The sequence below is a fragment of the Perognathus longimembris genome, chromosome 10 (assembly GCF_023159225.1).
Source record: "Perognathus longimembris pacificus isolate PPM17 chromosome 10, ASM2315922v1, whole genome shotgun sequence".
NCBI classification, from domain to species: Eukaryota; Metazoa; Chordata; class Mammalia; order Rodentia; family Heteromyidae; genus Perognathus; species Perognathus longimembris.
The window spans coordinates 36,436,433-36,461,478 of record NC_063170.1 but is presented as its reverse complement, the minus strand read 5'-3'; the positions used below and the strand labels follow the sequence as shown (position 1 = coordinate 36,461,478).

Below are 25,046 nucleotides of genomic sequence, written 5' to 3'. Positions count from 1 at the left end.
TTTGGTGTTCTGTAAGCCTCCTCTACCTGGATGACCCTGTCTTTCTTGAGGCTGGGAAAGTTTTCTGCTATTATTATACTGAATAGGTTCTCTATGCATTTCTTTTTTTTATTGTAAGGGTGATGTACAGAGTGGTTACAGTTATGTAAGTAAGGTAATGAATACATTTCTTGTCAAACATTGTTAACCCCTCTCTCATTTTCTCTCATTTTCCCTCCCCTTACAAGTCCCCTTACCCCCAAGTTGTAACGTTTATTTCCAACATAATGTCTTGTGAGTATCACTGTTACATTGGTTCACCCTTTGTCTCACCATTTTGTTATTCCCCTTCCCTTCTTCTCCAAATCAGATAAAGATATATACAAGACACAGGGTACCAAAGTCAAAAACAGTGACAACAGGGGATAAACCAAAGGGGGAAAAAGGAAAAAAATAAATCACTTCAGATAGCACATTAAAAAAAAAACACCTCTTGTTTCCATATCTTGGTGTTCATTTCAATTAGCATCATTGTATATGGTCATATGTACAAAGTCTCTATGCATTTCTTTTGTATTTCTTCTTTTGTACTCATCGTTTGTGTGTTTGGTCTTTTGGTGGTCATGTACATTCCATTCATATTTCTTGGTGTTTGTTCAATGTCTTTAGCTGATTGATTTAATTTTTCTGTTTTACCTTCAGTCCCCAATACACTGTTTTCAGCCCATTTTGTTCTGTTAGCTAAGCTTTCAATTAAGTTACTTTTTTGGATTTTGTTTATTTTGTCGGTTGTGGGGCTTGAACTCCAGGCCTGGGCACTATCTCTGAGCTCTTTTGCTCAAAGCTAGAGCACTACCACTTGAGCTACAACACCACTTTTGGTTTTCTGGTACTTAATTGGAAATAAGAGTCTCATGGACTTTCCTGCCCTGGCTGACTTCAGACTGTGATCCTCTGATCTCAGCTTCTTGAGTAATTAGTATTACAGGCATGAGCCACTAGCTCCTAGCTCACTTAAGTTTTTTATTTGGACTATTAAGCTCTTCATTTCCAAGATTTCAATTTGACTTTTTCAAGATCTCTATATCTTCATGATATTCATTTTCATATTCTGAATTTTCTTCTTTATTTTATTCAGCTGTTTGTTTTAATTCTATGAGTTCAGTTAATTGCTTGTTTGTATCCTCTGAATTTTTTGTTCTTTTTTATTGTCAAGGTGATGTACAGAGGGGTTACAATTACATATGTAAGGTAGAGTACATTTCTTGTCAAACTTGTTACCTCCTCCCTCATTTTTCTCTCACCTTCCCGCCTCCCCAATTCTTCCCCTCCCAAATTGTACAGTTAATTTCCAACAAACTATTTTGTGAGTATCACTGTTACATTGGTTTGCCTTTTATCCTTTGTCTCACCATTTTGATGTTCCCCTTCACTTCCCTAATTCAGATAAATGTATATACAATACCCAGGGTACCAAAATCAAATACAGTGACAACATGGGCTAAACCCTAAGAAAGATAAATGAAGAAAAAAAAAAGAGAAATAATTTCACATAGTACATTAAAAATAACAACAACAATGATAAACCATTTGCTTCCATATCTTGGAGTTCATTTCACTTAGCATCATCTCATGTGATCATATGTACATAGCTTTGGAGCTATTGTGATCATCTGTTAGGACTATATTAATTATTACCAATGAGGGAAGCCATAGAGTCTATGTTTCTTTGAGTCTGGCTTACTTTCCTTAATATGATTTTCCAAGTCTTTCCATTTCCTCATGAATAGGGCAATGACATTCTTTCTGAGAGAAGCATAGAATTCCACTATATATATACCACAATTTCTTGATCCATTCATCTATTGAGGGGCATCTGGGTTGGTACCATATCTTAGCTATGGTAAAGAATGCTGCAGTGAACCTAGTTGTGCTGGTGGCTTTAGTATGGCCTTGTTTGTGATTCTTTGGGTAAATGCCCAAAAGTGGGGCTGCTGGGTCATAGGGGAGCTCTATGTTTAGTCTTTTGAGGAACCTCCATACAGCTTTCCAGAGTGGTTGGGCAAGTTTACAGTCCCACTAGCAGTGTAGCAGTGTTCCCTTCTGGCCACATCCCTGCCAGCATCTGTTGTTGTTAGTTTTCTTTTTTTTTTTTTTTTTTTTTTTGGCCAGTCGTGGGCCTTGGACTCAGGGCCCGAGCACCGTCCCTGGCTTCTTCCCACTCAAGGCTAGCACTCTGGCCACTTGAGCCACAGCGCCGCTTCTGGCTGTTTTCTGTATATGTGGTGCTGGGGAATCGAACCTAGGGCCTCGTGTATCCGAGGCAGGCACTCTTGCCACTAGGTTATATCCCCAGCCCGTTGTTAGTTTTCTTGATAAAGGCCATTCTTACTGGGGCGAGGTAGAATCTCAATGTTGTTTTGATTTGCATTTCTTTTATAGCCAGTGATGTTGAGCACTTCTTGTGCCTATTGGCCATTCCTATTTCTTCTTCAGAGAAGTCTCTCTTTAAGTCTTTAGCCCACTATTGATGGGGCAGTTATTTCTTTGATGATTTGTTTCAGGGGAATTTAATTTTTTCCTTTTGAATTTTTTTGGTTGCTTATGCAATGCCTTCTTTATTTTATTGATCATTCTTGTCTTCAATTTTATTTTATTTTATTTTTTTTGACATCCTGGGCCTTGAACTCAGGGGGCCTGAACACAGTCCCTGACTTCTTTTTGCTCAAGGCTAGCACTCTACCACTTGAGCCACAGCACCACTTCTGGCCATTTTCTATATATGTGGTGCTGAGGAATCAAACCCAGGCCTTCATGTATACGAGGTGAGCACTCTTGCCACTAGGCCATATTCCCAGTCCTTGTCTTTAATTTTTGAATCATTGTTTGAAATTTCTGGGGATTTGTGGGAAGACTTACTTTCATCAACACACTTAAGTCCTTTATTGCTGAATCGTTGTCTTTTGAAGGTGACATGTTGCCTTGTTCATTCATAAATTTAGTGACTTTGTGGGCTGGAATTTACATATCTGGGGCCATGTTTTGGGTGGAGATTTTAATTTTATATATACTTTTAGTTGGTGATTTCTCAGAGATTACTTAAGGCTGAGATAGGGTATATTTTCCTCTTATTACACTGGGGAGGAATGGCTCAGCTGTTAAAACAAAATAATTTCAGTGTTCTAGATACTATGTACAGAAATCGTCTCAACTTGAAGTTTGACCAAAAAATCTGTATATGGGACAATCACTAATGGAGACCATATACCACTACTGCTCTAATAACTTTCAATGAATATAGAAGCAAATATGTATCTTCATGATAGCTCTCCATGTTAGTAATAGGAAAGAGATAGGATAGGGATAACACTAATAAATGGTACAAGCTATGTAGTTATATTGGGATGGGAGGGGTGGGAACTAAACTTGATAGCAGAGGTTAATGAGAAAGTGGAGTCGGGTAAGTAGAAAAGATTTAGTTCATGTTATGTGGGAATAGGGAGTGGGAAAGAGAAAAGAAGAAAAAATGAGCAGATAATCACACACAAGAAAAATGTTATGTCAACCTAGTTACCAACTAAGAATATAGGTAATGAGTAAGGATTAGAGATGGGAATAGGGCCAATGAAAAATAGGAGCAAGAGAACAGTTCTACTTTTTGATAGAAGAAAGTATAAAAAGGAAGGGCTATAGAAAATGGAAGAAAAAATAAATCAACAAAGATTTATATGAAAGAAAACATGAATTTTAATTGTTCTTGTATGTGAATATACACATATTTTATACACATAATTACACACACCTGTGTGTGTTTGTGTGTGTACATACACTTTTCTGCAAGGTACAAAATGCTATGAGAATCATATAATTTGAGTCTGGGTAGTGGAGCTCTGACCTTCCCAGCATTCAACATGTAGAACCAGGGGGCCAGGCCCTGGACAGTGAATACTTGGCAAACCTCCTGCTCAAAATGTTGCTACTGTTTTCTGATGATAAGACTCTCTCCTGGCCAGAGAAGATGGAGCCCACCTTCAGAATCCCAGCTGCCTCTAGCAGCACCTCTTCTGAACTATTGAGCCTTAGCTGCTCTCCATAGATTACTTCAGCTGCTGCCACAAGCAATTACCACACCAGTGCCTCTGCTTCATGACTCAACAAGACATCCCAAGCCTCATCACTGCCAGACATCCCTGGTGTCTTAGCTGCCTGTAATGGTGCCTCTGCCAGGCAGTTTGAGCCAGAGCCACACTCCTCCAGGGACAGCTACGATGACTGCCATACCTATACCTCTTCCATGTGACTTGGCAGGGAGTCCAAAGCCTCCATCACCTGGCATTGCCAGAGGTCTCAAACTCTCTGCAAGGCCCTGTCAGACACTGACCCCTCTCATCAGCCACTTCCTGTGACTAACTTATACCCAAGTTCAATGGCAAAGGTCATGTGACTCCTGACTCATGATTATTCTTATTCCCAATCCCCCAGAGCAACTCAGTCTTCAACTGTAGGCACAGGCTCAAGAGGTGTCTCTCATAGTAGGCCCCTTACTGTGCCCTCTGAGACAAGGGGAGCTACAGAATGCCTTTCTTTACCAAGGCACTGGAGTAGTCACTGTGTCACAAATCCTTTTACTGGGATTAAGGTTTGCAGGTTGTTTGGACTTTTCCAAAAGCTAGAACTGGCAGTCTGTCACTAGGACTGCTTTACCTTTAATGGAGTCTTTAGCTCTCCTCATCCAAATGGGGGACCAGGGATAGACTTGGAACTCATTGCTGCTACGTTTGCTTCTCAATAGTTTTCTGCCTCCCCACCACCTCCTTCATGGTTCTTGGTTTCCTCCTCTTCCTCCTCTTTCTCCTCTTCCTTCTCCTCCTCCTCCTCCTCCTCCTCCTCCTCCTCCTCTTCCTCCCTTTCTCTCTTTCTTTCCCTCTCTCTTTCTCTCTCTCTTATCTCCTTCCCTCCCTCTCTCATTCTCTCTCTCTCTTTCTTTCTTCCTTTCTTTCCTTTCCTTCCTCCCTTCCTCCCTCCCTCCCTTCCTTCCTTCCTTCCTTCCTTCCTTCCTTCCTTCCTTCCTTCCTTCCTTCCATTTTTCCTTCCTTCCTTCTCTCTTTCTTCAGAATCAAGCTTATTGTATGGAGTGAAAATGGAAAATGGTACTAATCAGCCATTTTCCCCTGCCTTCAAGATTATGTTTTAAATACTGTTCAAATAGAGTTAAAGGAAGCTTTGCTTCTGGTTGAGATGAGGTATCTCAGCTGTATTTACCTTCTGTGTAAGACAACAACAAAACCAGAAAGTTTCAAGACACTGGACAGGAGGCAATGAAAGAGTTTCCCCTGATCTATAGGAAATAAAGGTGGTAAGCCTCATTATTAGCTTGCGAGTTCCTAGGCCATGGTAAAAGGAAGAAAAGCCAAGGCAGAGGGCTGTGGATTCTCTAAGAGGAGAGGAAGAAGTCAAGAATCTGCCGACACCAAGAGGTTAGTGTTTATAAGACAGAGTGCTGAAGAGCACAAAATGTGGGCAAGAGTACAGAGCTACAGACATGAGCATTGCATAGAAGAAAGCCTAGAGAACAGTAGAAGAGCTCCCTGCATTACTCACCAGGTAAGTATTTTAATTGATTATTGAGAGTATGGTGTTCTACATTTACTTAGGACCAGGAATATTGCCTGTTCCTGCCAGTCATAAGCCAGTATTACCTGTCTCCAGCTAGACTGGAAAAATTCATAAATCTTGGTCCATTGGGTAGAATAGTTTTGCCTCAGAAGTGAAGAATAGCCCTAGACTGCCACAGTACTTGAAACCTACCAGATCATTAAAGCAAAATCTTCAATATTCAATTGATCCAAGTGCTTGTAACTCTTATTCTAGAATAAAGCACAAGAATATTTATAGGAATGAAAAAATATCTATGACTAAACACAATACAACTTGTGCCTGGCATCCAATCAGGTTTAGGAGGCATGCAAAGCAGGAAAACATGACCCACAGTGAGAAGATTTAATCATTAATTGACACCAATGCACAACCCCACAGCTGTTAAAATTAATAGAAAAAGACATGAAAGTCATCACAACTATATTCTATATGTTCAGACATTAAGTAGAGACAAGGGAGAGGCAAAAGTAACATTAAAAAAATTAATGTTCCTGGGCATTGGTAGTTCATGCCTATAATCTTAACTACTCAGAAGGCTGAGATCTGAGGATCACAGTTCAAAGCCAGCCTGTGTAAGAAAGCCCATAAAACTCAACTTCAGTTAACCACCAAAAATCCAAAAGTACAGCAATGGCTCAAGTGGTAGAGCACTAGCCTTGAGCAAAAAAACAAAAACAAAACAAAAACAACTCAGGGGCAGCACAATCAATCAAACAATAAATGAAAATAAACCAATGTCCTAGTGAAAATGTTCAAGACCTCTTATACTAAGACTTTGCTGAAGAAAATTAAATACTTCCTTTAAATTGAAGAATACTTTACTTTCAAGAATTGGAAATCACAGTTATTAAAACATTAGAAGAACCCAGGCAGTATAAAGAGAAGGTGCTTTTCTTTGTAATGAGAAGAAAGGAAAAATATGATGTATATATGTTTGGTCTAGGGCTGGGAGTAATTCTTGGTGTGACTCCTAGTTTCTCTGAAGTGGCAGAATTGATGTCTGAGGTCCAAATCGTCATTATAGAGGTAGGCACTGAGTGGACCAGAGAAATAAGGGTGATGATGAGTAGTTTTGAGGTTCTATTTGAAGCTGGTGATAGATGATGAATCTATACTCAACTCACCTGTCCCATTATATGACTCTCTATAGCTGCACTTGCCTGTTTGTATCTAGGAATAATAAAGACAGTGTGAAAGCTTTTTATTAGCTATGTGTAGAAAATGAGAGTTTTGCCAGCTGTGTGTTTTGTTAGCTGTGTATAGAAAAAGATGGAAAGAATTTCAGGGTATCAGGAAGATACCTTTAAATGATGGATCATGAAACCTAAGTTGAATTAAGAGGAAAGGAGAGTCCTAGAAAACTGAGGGGAAAAAGAGGTGTCAAAATGTTTTTAGAGCCAGGTAGGATGACAAAGTCCTCTAATCTCAGCATTTAAGAGGCAGAGGTAGGAGGATGTTAGTTTGAGGCCAGCTTGACCTACATTATGAGTTTTTTTGTTTGTTTGTTTGTTTTTTGCCAGTCCTGGGCCTTGGACTCAGGGCCTGAGCACTGTCCCTGGCTTCTTTTTGCTCAAGGCTAGCACTCTGCCACTTGAGCCACAGCGCCACTCCTGGCCGTTTTCTGTATATGTGGTGCTGGGGAATTGAACACAGGGCTTCATGTATAGGAGGCAAGCACTCTTGCCACTAGGCCATATTCCCAGAGGTTTTTTTTTTTTTTTTTTTTTTTTTTTTTTTTTAATGAGGAATGTTGAACAAATTAGTTGGAATAAGAGGAAGTTGAGGTAGCAGAAGAGAAGGCTTGAGTTCCTGGGTGATTGGGGGGGGGTAAAATTTATGGTGTATCAGTGGAATTAGGTGGCCGAAAAAGTAGCACTAAATAGAAGGTCATTGGAAGGTCATGTCTCCAGGGATTGGAAAATCAAGGGTTGGCAAGGTCAAGCAAAGACAATTGAAGAGGACCAGGAAGCCCTGAGGTGGGTAAGTTCTGAAAGGGTGTACGAAGCAGGAGGATTTGGGATTCCTTGAAGAGCTTGGAGGTTCCCGAGAGCTTTTGCTCTGTAGCAGCTTTCCAAGAGGGCACGGGAAGGGCTGAAGAGTAAAGGGAAGGCTGAGTCAGAAACAAGCAAGTTGAGAGAAATACAGATATGAAGGTGTGCGTAGTACTGAAGGAGTGAGTGAAACCATCAGCAGGAAGCAGAAGCTTTGTGGTGGTGCAGCCTTCAAACACTTGGTCAGCAGTAATGTTGTCTAGCAGCTGTGGTCTGGCTACAGTCAGCTGAGGGGTGTGGGAAGTGCTAGCGACTTGAGTCTCAACACATAGCCTGGTGCGTTGGTGACATTCGGATTATTTCAGCAGTGCAGGCTCAGTATCCTCTTGGCTGGGTAAAGAATGCTTGCAGCTTTGATCTGTGGACTGGCCCACCATGGGCTTCTTTGGCTGAAGGAATTGCTAGCTGGTGTGGTTATATGTGTGTCTGTTTTGTTGTGGTCAGAAGTTCTGGCTTCATTTCTGGTCCCATACTCCTGCACTTCTCCATGCCAAGGATTTTCTCATCCCTGAAACTGGATAGCTGTATTAGCTCTGTGATTTTTCTCACAAAGCTGTTCTGAAAACCAAGAAGAGAAATGCATGAGATGGGACTTGCTTCACTAACATCTCCAAATGTGAAGGGCATTCAGCATGAGCCTAGCTATGGTCACCCCCTCGGGGCTTGTTCCTGTGAATTGGAAACGCCTTTTTATTTGTAGTCTGAACATTCATTTGCTTCAATTTCTCTCCAGGGCCCCACATCTTTCTGGGACCTAGAGAAGCACTTGGAGCATTAGCCTGATTTCTTCAAGTCTGATTGTCATAAGACTTTGGTATGGATTCAAGGATAAAACATTAATCCACTGTAAACTCCATCATTCCTTTGAATTTTTGCTTTAAAATAAATCTTGGTTTAAGTTATTTGCTGGCATCTTCAGAGCCTCCAAGCATTTGAAACTTTTCAGCATTTGAATATTGGGAATTTGGGCTACTTTCAAAGTATTCTAATGCAGGGGCTGGTGAAACCCACCTATCCACATCGGTGCCATCACTAGGAGCCCACCTGTCCTTGAGTCAGTGGCGGTTACTGGTCAACAATCAATGTGACCTCAGAGATGGGTGGCTGAATTCCAGTGCCCTGTGTGGGTTCCCCCTGCCCCTCTTTGGCCATTGAGCACATACATTTTAGTATCATATCTGTACCTAGCATACTTAGGAATATGATGGAGCATTTGCCGATCAGAAGACTTCCCCAAAGACGTCAAGACTCCAATAGAGCATTGAAGGATAGACTTGCCTATTGGAACTAATGTGTGTGACTGTGTTCCAGGGTGCTCCAAGCTGGTGGCCCATAGTGAAACATTATTAGTCATAGGTAGCTGGGAATACCCACTGAAGGAGCAAGGTCTTTCCTTTAAGCTGTTAGCACTGTCCTACGGTTTGAAGTCAGGTGATTGTGGAGAGCTGCACCTAGAAGGTCCAGCTGTGTCTTCAAGTGGGAAGGGGTGAGGCAAGCCCAGGGGCAGAGGGGATTATGATTAGAGCCTGAGGCAGAGGTAGAAATGCAGTTTGGGACTTAGACCTAAGGGTAGTTGTTACTACAGTCTCTTAGATAAGGGCTGAGATCTGTGTTGTTGTTGTTGTTTTGGTCAAATATGGTGTATTGACTGCCTTAGGAAATTTTTATTTGTTGCATATAATCCTTGTTAATATCATGATTGGGATTATTTAGTTAATTTCATTCAGCTTTCTCCATTCAGTTTTCTCCACTGTTTTAGTGAAGTAAGGGTTCTTTGCCTGTTTATGGATGAGAGGAAGTCTGATATATAGTAAGAAGTAAAGCTAATGATTAGATGTAGATCAGTTTGTCTCCAGAGCCTGGCTTCTTTGCTCCTCAGCTAGAAGTTCTTTCTGTGTCTGGTGAGGGAGAGCCCCAGGGGATCCTGTCTACTCAGTCAAATCTTTCGGATATACCTGGAGCTGCTCTAATCTTCATGCTCTGCTAAGTTTCTTCACTTCCTGAAACTAATTACCGAGAGCAGAGTGGAACAGTAGTCTATAAAGGGTCTGAGAACTAGGATTCTTTTTTTTTTTTTCCTCTCTGGGACATAATTTTAATCCACAAATCTTAACAGCTCTTTAGATTTTAGAAATGTTTTCTTTACATGTTGAGTAATATTCTTATTGACCAGCCCAAGAAATCTTGAACCTATATTCAGATTTTCTTACATGAATGTATGATTGTTGATTATTCTGTTCAATATACAACTCTTCCTGTGTGTTAGTCATTCAGCAGTGTTTAATTTTTTTTAATTTAACTTTATTGGCAAGGTGATATACAGAGGGGTTACAGTTATATACATAAGGTAGTAAGTGCATTTCTTATCATACTTAAAACTAGGTTTTTTTCACAAGTTTGCTCATGAATAAGTCTTCATGAATCATGTGATCCCTTCTGGTCCTCTTATTGGAGGATAGGTCAGGGAGTTCCCAGAGCCTCCTGCTATAGAGTTCTTGTCCAGTTCTTTTTCAACTATTCCTGAGCTGCTGCCTACCCACCTTGCCTTTGACTGAGAACTCCTGAAAGGGAAAACCTGGGCCTCTAACTGTAGCTCACTAGGTGATGCTTATTGGTGTGTGTGTGTGTGTGTGTGTGTGTGTGTGTGTGTATTTTCAGTCAGGGCCTAGGTGCTGTCTCTGAGCAATTTTGCTCAAGGCTCCGAGGCTGCCTGGCTGCCTGGCTAGCTGGGCTGACTTTGAACCATGGTCCTCAGATCTCAGCCTCAGGATTATAGGTGTGAGCCACTAGTACCCAGGTATGTGTACATATTTTATATTTACACTAGATTCCTGCTTTCTTTCATTTTTTGGTAAATATTTTAATTGTGATTATAAAAGTGATATAAAGAGGGGCTACAGTTACACAAATTAGGTAAAGAGTACATTACTTTTTGGACTATATCACCCCTTCCCTCATGCTCTCCCAGTTTCTCCCTCTTGTCCCCACCCACAAGTTGTATAGTTCATTTTCAGCATAGTGTCTATGAAGTACTACTTTTGTATTTGTTCACCCTTTGTCCCTCCATTTCTGTGCACCCCCTTCCTCTCCCAAAGACTGATAAATGAACAAGTGAGAAAAAAGATAAAACAACAACAACAAAGAAAAAACTCTTGTTTCCATTTCCTGGAGTTCCTTTTGATAAGTATTTTATATGATCAGAAGCACATAGGCATCGTGCCTTTGTGTTCCTCCCCTATTTCTTCCTTTTTAAAATGTTACTATGGAGCTTCAAGTAATAGAAAGTTGTGTGGGCACTTGTGGTTTAATATATCCAGTGTAAACCACAAATATCCAGATTTGTCATCAGATCATCATTAACATAAAATCCATGAGTATTCATTATTTATCTGGTTGTTGAATACTTACCAGTGATCAAGTTTTGTGATTAGGAAAAATATGTGAAGATAAAACAGAGCTTTTAGTATGATGTTTGAAAGAGAATATTAAATAGCCAGCTGCATAGTTTTGAGATAAGATCTATAAATACAGAATATAAAATCCCTATTCTAATTTAGAGGTTTGTAATAGTCAGAGGAACGTTCTTACATCCTGTCCTAGTCCAGGGTATGGTATGTGGAAGAGCCGTTAAGGAAGAGATAGGGAATAGTAGTACCCCTGTGCCCCGGAGTCCAAGAAGAGCACTTTGGCTCAGAGAAGTAAGTGATCTTCCCTTGACTGCCAAGGAAAACAAAGTCAGGACGGAGGTAGGAGACATGGAACAAGACAGCTAGTTCACACCTTCCCTCCAGGGTGGACTACAAGTTAAGTTCCTGAGGGTTTCTCTGTGCAAAGTGGCTCAGCTTTCAGTTCCTGGATTCCCCTCATGGCAGGTAACACAACCTAATCATTAAAAAATCAGGAAACACCTACTTTGAAAATGGTTCATCTTTTCCAAAATGTAAATGACTTTCTATTTAAAGCATCTTCACGACTTTTGTGTCAGTAAAGACATGAAAGGGGGAAGGAGGATCATTTTGAGAAACACACCACACGAAAGTCCTAACAAATAGATGAGCCAGGTGGCACTGACTGCCTTAATTTACTAAAGGATTCACCCTGGGCTTAATGAATTCCCAAAGAATAGCCATGACATGGTTTGATGATTACAATATGACTGTTAAACATTTTTCTCAAACTATTTGCTGTGTGCACACGGACACTCCATTTTTTTCTAGTCCCTTTGACCTGCCAGAGTTTTCCATCCTTTTCTTTTTTTTTTTTTTTTTTTGGCCGTCCTGGGCCTTGGACTCAGGGCCGGAGCACCGTCCCTGGCTTCTTCCCGCTCAAGGCTAGCATTCTGCCACTTGAGCCACAGCACCACTTCTGGCCGTTTTCTGTATATGTGGTGCTGGGGAATCGAATCTAGGGCCTCGTGTATCCGAGGCAGGCATTCTTGCCACTAGGCTATATCCCCAGCCCTCCATCCTTTTCTTGATGGTCTGTGTCTTACAGTGGCTTTTGAAGATACTATTGCTGGTCCCCTTCTGCCCTCTTCCAACATCATCTGCAAGCAGGTCTTGTGGATCCAGTGCTGTGGTCCCAAGATTTCACCCCCATCTGGCCTGTTTACCTTAAACAAATTCCTTAGGCAATCATTGTCTTTTCATGGTGGATGGAGGAATATGACAAAGATAACCATTTTGATGAACTTTGAACTAAGTCAGTACTACTAAATTAAAAGTAGGTTTTTACTGTGAAACATCACACATTTCTGCTGATTTTTTGAACAAAGCACATAGTTTTCTTGAACAAAACCTGAACCCATGTACTTTCCACAAAATTAGATTTAAACATAAGAATATTCGCTGAACACACTACATTTAAACATTCTGTTCCATTTCCTTTGATTCTGTGTAGGAGAAAGAATTTAGATCTGAAGGTTGGGCTTCACTGCTAAAAGTCAGGGGGTTACTTCTTTAATTTTCCCTGATCTTTGCCTTTGTAAATGCTACTTTTGTTTCTTGGTGAGCTTTCAAGGTCGTGATTTTACCATGAGTCCTCTTCCTCCTCTTCATTCTCCTTCTCCTCGTCTTCCTTCTTCTACTTCTTCTTCCTCTTCTTCTTCCTTAGCTTTTTGTTGGTTGAGACAGGTCCAAGCTGGCCTTTGAAGTACAATCCTCTTACAGGTGTGAGCCACTGCACCTCACTTACTAGAAATCTAATCTCGATGACTCTGTTTTCCCTGTTTATTGGTGTGTGTGTGTGTGTGTGTGTGTGTGTATGTGTGTGTGTGTGTGTGTGTTTGTGTATCAAAGTCATGAACTTGTCTAGATTTCATTTGTGTGAGTTGAACTAAGACAAAAACCTGCATCTAAATAAAGATGATTTTAGAGGCTATTGGGTGCTGGATAGGATTGGGCTGGAGCTCTCACTTTTGAAGGGCTCCTGCAAGTGTCTGCTTTAGTTCCAGAGGCCGTGGCTTGTTCTCTTACTTGCATCTTTTCCATCTAACGATGTTTGTGAGAGTCATGTGAGGATGGGGTGGGGTAGTCAAAATCCCTTTGCAGAAGCCTTTGGGCTTCTTCAGTGTTGATCCCACCAAATTTCCTGTCTACCAGGTCTATGAGGGTGCAAGACTGTTGCTGTGGGAAAGGAGCAAACAGAAGGATGAGACCAGTTCACAGCGTGTAGGCTTCCTGTTCTCTTATGAGATATAGAGAAGGCCAGGAAGATGAAAGTGCAGGGAAGTATTGAAATACTAGCTTGGGTAGGCAGAGGGGAAGTCTGTGGTTCCTGAGGAGTCATACTAAAAGGTCTTAGAATATTCTTCCATATAAGTTCCTGTTAGGAATTACTCCACTTCTACCCAGGCCCCTCTGTCTGTACCCCTGGCTTCTCTCTAGGAAGGTTGTTACTTCCAGAGACCAACTCATTTTATATTGAGGGGACCTGGACTGTTAGAAATGCCTTATTGAAATCTGTTGTTATTAAACTTTTGTTGGCCCTGGGGCCTACAGCACGTCTGACTCCTCTTTCAAATGGCAGTCTCTCAGTGGCCCTGGGAAGGAAGGCCCATACTAGCTGAGAAGATGATGCTAGTGTATCAGACCTAGGAAACTGGCATGCAGAAGTTAGAGCTGACAGTGACCACACAGTATGGTAGTTGAGTCAGCACTGACAAGCCTCATAGCTGCTTCTCTAAATCAAGATGTAAGAAAACCTGGGACTTGATGAAAAATGTTAAAATCAAATTTTCATTGGTGTTAAGTTTGATCCATCACCAGGATTTACCGAATGCCTTCTACCATTTTCTCTTTTCTTTGATCTCCTTGTCACACATGGCATCTATAAATCCAAGCAGATTGTGGCACCCTCCTGTCAGACTTCTACAGTTCCCTGTTGCCAACAAGAGAGAAACTCAAGTTCCTTAGTTTGGTATTTAAGGCCCTTCACAAACTGACTCTCCGCTGTTTGTGATCCTTATATCCTTCCATATGTTTTCCCCCTGCAGTTGTCTCTTGTGTGCCCTTGTTGAGGTATTTAAGCAGCTAGATGGGCAGAACCTCAATTTCCTTATATTGGAGGTAATAGCAGTCCATCCTTTATCAGAGAGGATGGGCAAAGGCTGTTAAGGAGTTAATGTACAGGCTGCTGCCTGGGGTAGAGGGGAGAGGCACACATATATCCAAGTCTCACTGCTCAGTAATGGGCTGCTCTGAGGACTCAGGCCAACAGAACCTGGTTAGATTTGGTAGCCAAAGATTGCCAAAACAAAAACATAGAACTTGAGCTGGACTTCAAAGAGAATGCAGCCCAGGCAAAGTCTCAGAGGCTTGAGAAACTCAGATGAGTGGCCAGAGTATACAATAAACATTTATGATAAGTAAAGCTAGACTAGCATCTGGGAGAAGGCCAGGCCTGTAGGCCTTTGGTATTGATTTTTGAGACTGAGAAAATGATCCAAGAGGCACATTTCTTTTTTGCTCTTGTTCTACCTACTTGAACTCAGGGCCTGGGCACTGTCTCTGAGCTCTTTTGCTCAAGGCTGGCTCTCACGAGCCACAGCTCCACTTCTGGCTTTTTCCCTTATTGATTGAAGATGAGTCTCACCAACTTTCCTACCCAGGCTGTTTTTGAATAAAGATCCTCAGATCTCAGGCTCCCAAGTAGAAAGGATTATAGGTATGAGCCACCAGTGTCTGGCAGGTCCTGTGTCTTTATGGAATGTTATATTATGTTTTTGTCCCTGAGTACTTCCTTATTTTCTTTTAATTAATTAATTGCCAAAGGGATATACAGAGGGGTTACAGTTTCATATGTAAGGCAATGAGTACATTTCTTATCAAACTTGTTACTTCCCCTCTCATTTTTCTCCCACATTCCCCCCTCCCTAATTCCCTCCACCACCAACCCCAAGTTGTACGGTTGGTTTATAGCATATTGTCTTGTAAGTATTGCTCTTGCATTGGTTCACCTTTTACCCTTTGCCACTCCATTTTGATGTTCCCCTTCCCTTACCTAGTTCCAATAAATGTATATACAATACCCAGGGTACCAAAATCAGTTACAGTGACATCTAGGGTAAAACCATGGGGAAGAAAGACAACAGAGAAAGGCATAATTTAACATGGTATATTGAAAATAACAACAATGATAAACTGCCCATTTCCATATTTGGAGTTCATTTCATTTAGCATCATCTTATATGTTCATATGTACATAGCTATTGAGCTATTGTGATCTTCTAGGCCTATCCTAGACATGTACTAATTATTACCAATGAGCAAAACTGTAGTCTATGTTTCTTTGGGTATGGCTCACTTCACCTAGTATGATTATTTTCCAAGTCTTTCCATTTCCACATGAATGGGTCAATGTCATTCTTTGTGATAGAAGCATAGAATTCCATTGTGCATATATACCACATTTTTTGGATCCATTTGTCTACAAGGAACATCTGGGTTGGTTCCATATTTTAGTGATGGCAAATTGTGCTGCAATTAACACAGTTGTGCTGGTAGCCTTAGTGTGGTCTTGCTGTAATTCTTTGGGTAAATACCTAAAAGTGGGGTTGCTGGGTCATAGGGGAGTTCTATGTTTAGCCTTTTGAGGAACTTTCCACACTGCTTTCCACAGTGGTTGGACAAGTTTACACTTATACTTCCTTATTTTCTCCATCCAGTCTTAGAATCAGCCATTTCTCTGAAGATCTTTGCCTTTAATAAGAAATACTGCTTGGGCTGGGAATATGGCCTAGTGGCAAGAGTGCTTGCCTCATATACATGAGGCCCTGGGTTCGATTCCTCAGCACCACATATACAGAAAACGGCCAGAAGTGGCACTGTGGCTCAAGTGACAGAGTGCTAGCCTTGAGCAAAAAAAGAAGCCAGGGACAGTGCTCAGGCCCTGAGTTCACGGCCTAGGACTGGCCAAAAAAAAAAAAAAAAGAAAAGAAAAGAAAAAAAAGAAATACTTCTTGTTTATTAGGTAGTTTGTTTTTGTGCTGGTATAGGATTTGAATCCAGGGTCTTATACTCACTTACTTGCCTTGCTCCCTTGGCTGGCATTCTTACTACTTAAGTCATGCCTCCTGTCTGGAATTTTGCTTGTTAATTGGAGATGGAATCTCACAGACTTTTTTGCCTAGGTTGGCTTTAAACTTTGATCTTTCCTTACAAGTGTAACAAGTTTCCAGTTTGGATTCTTTTTTTTAAAAAATTTAAATTGTTATTTTAAAGGTGATGTACAGAGGGGTTATAGTTACATAAGTCAAGTAAAGAGTACATTTCTTTTTGGACAATGTCACCCCTTCCCTCACTTCATCCCAGTTTTTCCCTCCCATCCCTACCCACAAGTTGTATAGTTCATTTTCAATATGCTGCATTTGTTGAGTCTTTGTCCCTCCATTTCTCGGCCTCCCCTTTACTCCCAAAGACTTATCTATAAACAAACCAAACAAAAGAAAGCAAAAGCAGCAAAAAAAAGGAAAATAATTCTTGTTTTCATTTCCTGAAGTTTATTTTGATGGGTATTGTTTTGTATGGTCAGATGCACATAGGCATTGTGCCTTTCTGTTCTTTTAAAAATAGTTTTTGTTTTAAAAACCTAACAAAGCATAGTCTTACTATGTAGCATATGCTGCCCTTGAACTCACAATTCTCCTACCTTAGCTCCCACGTGCTGAGATTATGAAGAACATTATAAAAGACCAAGACGTGGACACAAATGTGTTCTGCATGTGTTCAGCAGGCAGAAGTAGGACATGTACATTGCTACACACCTAGCTATACTTACACTAATACATATACTCATATCAGTATCTTTTAAAAAATCAGGGGCTGGGGATATGGCCTAGTGGCAAGAGTGCTTGCCTCGTACACATGAGGCCCTGGGTTCAATTCCCCAGCACCACATATATAGAAAATGGCCAGAAGTGGCGCTGTGACTCAAGTGGCAGAGTGCTAGCCTTGAGCAAAAAGAAGCCAGGGACAGTGCTCAGGCCCTGAGTCCAAGCCCCAGGACTGGCCAAAAAAAAAAAAAATCAGACATTGGACATTAGAGCAAACCTTTTAGAGATCCTGGGTTCTTGGCTATTTCTTTTTAATTCCAGTCTGTCCTCTAGAAGGGTCAATCTAATCTTTCTTCATTCCATGTTTCTCTGTTTTTCCACAGTGAGAACTCTGGTTCCCAACATCAACACATTTATTGATTTGTTAAGTCCTCTCATACAGCCAAAATGAATTATTGAGTTGTCTCATCCATATCTCTACCAAAAAAGAAAGGACAAAGAAAACCTGAAAGAACTTAGGGTGTCTTTATAGTCCATCCTTTGCTCCAAAAGTGCTGAAGACTGACACTACACAGAATCTTCCCAAGTTCTTACATTACTTGTGTCTTTCTCCTCTGGTATTCTTGTGATGTCCATCAAAATACAATCAGAAGCTGAGCACTGGGGGCTGATGGTGTAATCCTAGCTATTCAGGAGGCTGAGATCTAAGAATCACAGTTCAAAGCCAATACTGACAGTAAAGCCCATGAGACTCTTATCTCCAATTAACCATCAAAAAAGATATGCCCAAATATAGAATAGTGGCCAAGAAGCTCCAGTACCAGTACAACACACACACGCATGCACACACACACACATACATATGATCAGTTGCATTGATTTCAATTTACTTTCAGTTAAGAGGCATTTTCACTCCATATCATCCTTGAGTTAATTTCTTTTTAAATCTTTAATGTGAAGAACATTTAGTTCCAAAAGTCCTAACCTTACCAAAAGCTATTACTGAGGGGTAACATTCTATCCTTTATTGCTTGTTTTCTGTTTTATTTTTTCAAATATATCTTAAAAAAACATGTGTTTTACTATTTTCTCTCTTTCATATGCAAAGGGAAGCCCTGCATGCACTTCCTTTCGAATACTTTTCTGTTTTATTTTGGTCGCATACCACAAGCAGTTTCCTAACATGTAAGAAATAGTTTTTGGATTTTTGTTTTCCACTTGTGAAAGTCTGGTTGTTTCTGCCAATAGCATTGTTAAACTTTTGCAATAATGACCATTATTTGATCCCTTTGTAATAAGCCCCCTCCAAGAGATGGCAACATATTATAAAAAAATGGAGTCATTATTTTTATCATCATCCACTAAGGTCATTAGCAGAAACAATGAGCATGAGGTGGGAGTTCCCACAGAACAGGCTTTCTGTGTGAGGATGAGCAGTGATGCAGGACTGACATGAGGGTGCCCTAGGGTCCTGGCATCTTTTTGGTACGCCTTCCAATGCTGATGGGATTGTGGCATCTTAGAGCCTACTTCAAACTATTCACAAACATTTCCTTTTTAGTTTGAGGAAGCTCTTCAATCACCTTTTAAATTTCTTTCTTATGCCAAGATTCAAACAACAACAACAGAAATATTCAAGACTTGCACTTTAGAGACTCTACCTTCTTGCCTCTTCCTCTGTCCTATCCTGTGGTCAGCAGGAAATTTATGCCATATATAAATCTCAGTCTTGCTACCTGCCTGCTAGGTACTAAGCCCTTTCAAATGGTCTGAAATAGGTCAGAGTGTCTGTAGCTGAAACAAAGCTCTAGAAAAAGAGTTGTATGGGAATAATACTTCTTGGTAAATAATATAATTGAAGGTCCACTTCTTCCTTACAATGCATGTAGGAAAACAGATTATATAATGAATTTTCTTGTAGACACTTGGAATGCCATTTTTCCTGTCGCTGCTCAGGGATGTGATTTGGATTGAATGTGATTTTTTTCCAAGTTAGAGTAATTTGGTGAATTTACTCAGGGCTGAGGTATGCGTTTCTCCTATCTTTGAAGCCAAGACCATTCTCAAGGCCTGGATTATGAGAGCAGCAAGACACTGCCTGCCAAGTCCCTTCTTTCTTGAGAGAAGAAGGTTTTCTGGAGGAAGAAGAGCCTTTGGGCTAGGAGTTCTGTGCCCATGTCTGGGTCCTGAACACCCTCTAACTCCCAAGACTGTCAGTGAGTTCCATCCACAGCCTTGCCTCTTCCAGCACTTCCAGAAGACAGGACAGAGACAGAGCAGCACTACTGAGGCCAAAGATGGTTCTTGGGATGCAAAAAGTAGGCTGGCATAGAACCTGTCAATGCAATCCTTTCTTGTTGTGGGCCTTTGCAAGGATTCCATTTTCTTACCTGAAGTAAGGTTTTCCTGGCTGTTCAAATATCTCTTCAGTCCCTTGAAAGCCTATAGTTAAGAGAGGAGGAGCATGCAGAGGAGATGGGGGTCTGGCTTGATGAATGCAGGTCATTTTCCTTTTCACCAGTTTAATAAGTTAGAGGTCCTTAGAGGGAAGTGTGTTCACTTTGGCTTGGAAGGCAGGCAGCAGGAAACAGTGGTACCTGCATCAGCGTCTTGGGGTATGTGTGAAGACGCCTCCTAGCCTGTAACCTCACTTGCTTCCTAGCAGCTTTGAATTGTACTTCCAAAATCCATAACCCAAATATTTTGGCTCCTATAGCAATTCGCAGTTGAATATACAGGAGGTTCCTTGTAATTGTCTACTGGACTCAAATTTTCCTGAACAAGTATAGGGGTTTGTGTATATGTGTAGATATAGGGTTGTAGATATGGACGGTAAACAGTGGGGAACATTTGTGTTTCTGCCAAAGCCTTTCCAGGGCAGGTGTTCCCATAAGTGGGCAACAGATGGCACTGCCTCTTTGCCTCCTAGAGGGAATACCTTCTGGGAAGCATCATGGCCAGAAGCAAGGGTTAAGGAAAACAGCAGCATTTCACCTGCTCTCTATTTCCTGCCCTGCCTGGGAAGGGATACCTGGGCTCTATCATCCATCTAGCATGGGTCTACACAGACCCTTTACATTGCTCTAGCCTGAAGCTGCAGGTGCTGGGGAGGGGATCCTCATGTGGAAATTGGGAAGGAGAACTCCCCTGACAGAGCTCTTGGGTTGGCAAAGAGGTCAGTACCTAATGCAAAGTTTTATCCTGAAGTATTGAAGCCTTGAAATTGGGTGGGTGACTTCAGCTTGAGCCACTTGGGTCCCTTCTCTTGGAAGTACAATGCTGGATACTAGAGGAGGTGTGGAAGAATGAGGGCCATCTCTGAGTTTGGGGCCCTAGTGGGGAGTGTCAGAGGCCTACCATGACAGCACTTGGTGCTCCTGGCCTGGGATCATTTCTATCCTGAAGGGAGCTCACTTCCTAACCAAAGATGCATGTGTGCTGGTGTGGTCTCTGTAGCTTTGGCACCCACAGTCTTGCTTAGGGAGATACCGTCTTCTGTCCTGTACACGTGTGTGGCTCCGTTGCTGTGCTCATGTGGCTCTACTCAGTACTATGTGTCCTGCCACCAAGGCCATTGTGCAACAGGGCTGATGGCTCCCGAAGCAGGTCTCCAGGATTTCCTGACAGGTGTTTGTTCTCTTTGCCTCCTCCAGAGAATTCTCAAAGGAAAGAGAGAAAGCAAAAGCCCGGGGAGATTTCCAGAAGCTCCGAGAGAAACAGCAACTGGAAGAGGATCTTAAGGGCTACTTGGACTGGATCACCCAGGCAGAGGACATCGATCCAGAGAATGAGGAGGAGGGAGGAGAGGAAGGAAAAAGAAATAGTAGGTGTTGTTCTTCCTGCTCCTGACCAGACAGCTCTGGCCTGCACTTGACATCACCATGGCTGGTGTCCCCTCCCTGACCAGGGAGGCTGTGAGAGGCTGCCTGCTCCCAGCCACCCTGCCCTGTGACATCCCAAACAGAACAAGTGTATTTGTACCATCTCCAGATTTTACCCAGAGTTTAGAGTTCAGGCTTACATGTAGTAAGGTGACTCTGTAGCTGAAAAACCACACTATGAGTGTTAGAAATTGCGTATGCCTGTTTCTGTGTGGGTATAGGGGACATTCCAGGAGAGAACATTGTAGTTTCCTGTCCTTCAGAGTAAATAGCACTACTGGACCAGAATTGGAAGAACATGGTCCTCTTCCACTTTTGTTCTACCTGAGGTGGCTCCCACTTGTGCCTTCCATATGCAGCCAAATGCTTGGCCTATCCAGGGCAGTAGACCGCCACTTCATTGTACCAGGCAGTTGTTAAGAGGCCTGTGAGTCAGCTCTGGTTGCTTTGTGCCCCATCTACCCGCCTCCTCATGCTGTGACACTAGGCCTTTAACATGTTTCTGCAGGGTATTAAGCCTGATAGTCAACCATTGGAATTAATTGGCATTACTGAGCTCAGTGTCTCTCTTACCATACATTTTTCCCCCACAAACATGCTCTTAGTCTTCTGGAGCCCATTTGTGCCTCTGCTAATGGTAGAAGTTGAAATCCAGCAGTGTCTTTGACTATCATGTTTGTAGTTGGTTTCCAATATAGAATATATCCACTGAAAGGCCTGAGAAGCTGAGTTTGGCCCTACCTTGTAAAATATGCTAAGAGAGTCCTTACCAAGAAGAATGTTTTAGGTGTCATGGTTTGCTCCTTTCTTAAGAAGGTCAAGCCTGCTCCCAAGGAGCCAGAGCCCCAGGGCACATGAAGAGGTAGTGTGAACTGCAGGAACTGGGAGGGGCATCTAGGACTGGGTGTGGGTACTTGACCTGGCTCTTGAAGGGTGGAATAGACCTGAGGTATGACAGTTCACTGTCAGGCAGAACCTCTGACCCAAGGGGAAAGCATGAGGTGAGCAGAAGCCAGGCTGAGAGAGGATGGGATAGGCCCTTTGTTGGGCTGGAGCACAGAGGGTGTGAAGGTGAGTGAGCTGAAGTGAGTAGGAGAGGGAGATTTATGTGTCTACTGTAGGCAGTATGAAAGCCCAGGCTGAAGAGACCCATCTTAACTAGGCTGCGGACTCTATGAGTCTGTGCTGTCATGTTATCCTGGCTCCCTGTGACTGAGTCATGCCTGTGTGCTGCTGGGGTGAGGGCTGGCAAAGTGCATTCCTCTCTCCTTTCCCCACTCCCTACTTCCCGCATCTTTCCAGGATCATGAAGAGGCCGCTTGCATTTCTTGCCTACAAGATCACAGTTGGTAAAATGGACATTTCTCTTAGCTCTTGATAAATGATTAGATGTAAGGAGAGCATGGGCCCTCGCTCTCCTTAGGTAACCAAGCCATCCTCAACCTCAAGACCTTTGCAGGGCTTGTGCGCCTGCAGTATTACCAACAGCAAGACACTTAGGTGAGGCTTGGAGATGTCTCCCAGCCTTCATTTGCAGACTGCAGCTTGGAGGCCCACAGGCCATCTGCTTTATCCCTCCCATACCTGGCATGTTGCATACTACATGCAAATGAAAGGTTTATCTTTCGAAGGAGGGCAGAGTGCCTTTCTTTGCTGTTTTAGATGTGTCCCCTAGGGAACTGAGCATGGTCCTCCTTCAGGCCAATGGTCTATCAGCTCCACCTCCAGAAGTAAGCACAGATACAAATTCTTTTGTGTTACTAATGTCGGTTGTGGTAGAGCTATTTTTATGGTCCATTGGACTTGAGAATATATCTTCTGGGTGGTCCTAAGAGTTCATTATTTTATCTACACTCACTCTCTTCTGTGTCCAGCCACAGTTGGTAAAGAATCTAGCCATAGGGTGACCAAATCAATATCGCTCTCCTTCAGAGAAGTTGCCATGGAGTGAAGACAGAAGGCAGTTGCTTAGTGTAACACAGACTGCAGAAGGACCATCAGACTACTTTTGGACCTAGAAGGGCCCAAGGACTCTGGCTGGGAGGTGTATAATTATTGGGCTCTGAGGGATGGGTGTGCTTTAGCTGTAGATGGTAAGGTGGGTGGGGTTCAAGCTGAGGAAATAGCAGAGAAGGTGCAGAAAGTGACAAATGTTCACAGCCCTCAAATGCATAGTAATAGCATTGAGAAAAGAAACAAAGCCTCTTTAAAAGTCATAGATCTTCAGAATTAGCTTTGTAACTGGGGCTCCCGAGTCTATAAAGCTACACCGTATCTTTGGAACATCAGCATTTATGGCTTCTGCTGTACACAATGACGTGTGACTAAAAATGATTTAACTAGCTTAATGTTTGATCCAAAATAGTAAATATTTCTGTGGTGTGCCCTTGTTCTTGCATAAGTTGTATGTACCAGGTGTTGGGATTTTCTGTGGAGTGCCGCTCATCATGCTTCCCAAGTTTTAAGAATGCTGGAGCCTCAATAATTGGGGTGTTAAATAAAGACAGAGAACCTAGGCTATGGGAACCACAATGAGATTAAACTGATGAAGAGAGCCCCAAATCCCCTTCTGACAAGGAGAAGGGGGCCTCCCTGAACGTAGATGCACCAGACTTCCTAGAGAAGCTGCTTGGTGGGATTTCTCTGGGGCCTCCCATGACTGTCAGCCAGAAAACCACAGGAGAGGGGTTGAACTAGGTCCACATAACCCTGATTGCCAGATATTTGTGACCCTGCCATCTGCACATGCCAGGCCCAGGCCCATCTCTGACTGGCAAGCCACTGAAGTGAAGGTGTTCACATGCTCTCATCAGGGCATGAGGGTCCTCCCAGGTGTGTGTGATCCACTCCTCATGTCTGTCTCACTCTCCAGCCCTGGCACTGGATCATCTCTGGAGGTAAAGGAGACAAAGTTTATCCATACTTGCTGAGGATGCTGATGCCACTCACTAGTTGTCCTTTCATCTAGATTTCTTCAAGCATTAGAAGTAGAAACAAAAAAAGTACTACCTCAGAAAAAGTACTCCTAATACTTTTTAACTCTTTAGAACAACATGAAGCCTTGTAAATACACAGAAGAAATGTTTTTTCTTAAAGAAAGAAAGAAACGGACTCAACACTATTTCTTCTCCCTTTCAAAATATAAAGAACAAAATACAGGCAAGCGAAAAAGATGTGGCTCCTGGTGGTTGGTGGCTGTCCAATTTGGATGAGCAAAGAGGCAAGGAGTAATAGCACTGATTCCTCCTGGAGCATGGACCAGGAGTGGTCCTGTTTTAAAGCTACCTGAAGCTTCTTCCTGCCGGTGGGGCTGTGTACTCCTGCAGCCATAGTTTGTAGTCGTGCTTACAGTTGCTGTGTTCTTCAGACTCCAAGAAAACTTGGCCTAAGCTGAGTATATTTGAAAATTCTCCTAGACCTCTGATCAACCTCCGGGTGAGAATCTTTGCTCCATGTTTTTCTTCCGTTGTTAAGTATTGATGGAAACCCTTTCCACCCAGTCAGTTCTGAGCTACAGTAGCACAGCTTTCTGGCTCTTACAGTCCATCTCTAATGTTTTAGTGTACGCTGTCAGGGAACAGATGTCAAATCAAGCACTTGAAGAAGCACTCACATTATCCTTTCCCTCTGATCTGCTAAATGTCACTTGCTGCATCTGTGGTGCCCAATTCTGATTGTACATTACAGTCACCTCAGGAACTGATTCCTTTCTTGATGCCACACTTCACCTCTGAGACTCTGTGCCATTCTAGGATAAGAGTCAAGGATGAATTTTTTTTTTTAGGTCCCTGGAGTGAGTTTTGAATATTATCCGTGGCCGAATATCCCACTGGCCCAAGCATTCACTTGAGGGGCGGGAGTAGGGGAGGGCAAGGCAGTCATGTTTCTAGCTGAGCTGTCTGGTGACTAGAGCACTACTTTGTACATCTTGGACTATTTCACATATCAGTTCTGTAAATTTACTGTTAGAAAGCTAGTGCTACACAATCATTTGAATGGCCAAAATTCCCTTGGAAGTTAGCTCCTAAGCATTTGGGGGATTTTTTTTTCAAGGATAATTTATTTAACTTTTTGCTGAGTTTCAAGTTTGTTTTTTTTCTTTTAAGAAACTCTGCCAAGTCTCACAGTGATTTTTTAGACATATGCAGCTGCTTGTGAGTTAACAATGGAGTTTTTCTAGGGCTATTAAAATCTAGAAGCCTAAAA

General features: G+C 42.1%; 1 protein-coding gene across 5 annotated transcripts in view; it reads left to right on the top strand.

Moving 5' to 3' along the window:
- The window catches only part of Cacna1d (calcium voltage-gated channel subunit alpha1 D), a 329,930-nt gene that overhangs the window by 186,968 nt on the left and 117,916 nt on the right, over window positions 1-25,046 (top strand). For all 5 annotated transcript variants that reach the window (XM_048355818.1, XM_048355817.1, XM_048355821.1 and 2 more), the window contains one exon: window positions 20,613-20,782. In XM_048355818.1, the coding sequence (XP_048211775.1) occupies window positions 20,613-20,782 (170 nt within the window). The remainder of the gene's footprint in view (window positions 1-20,612; window positions 20,783-25,046) is intronic.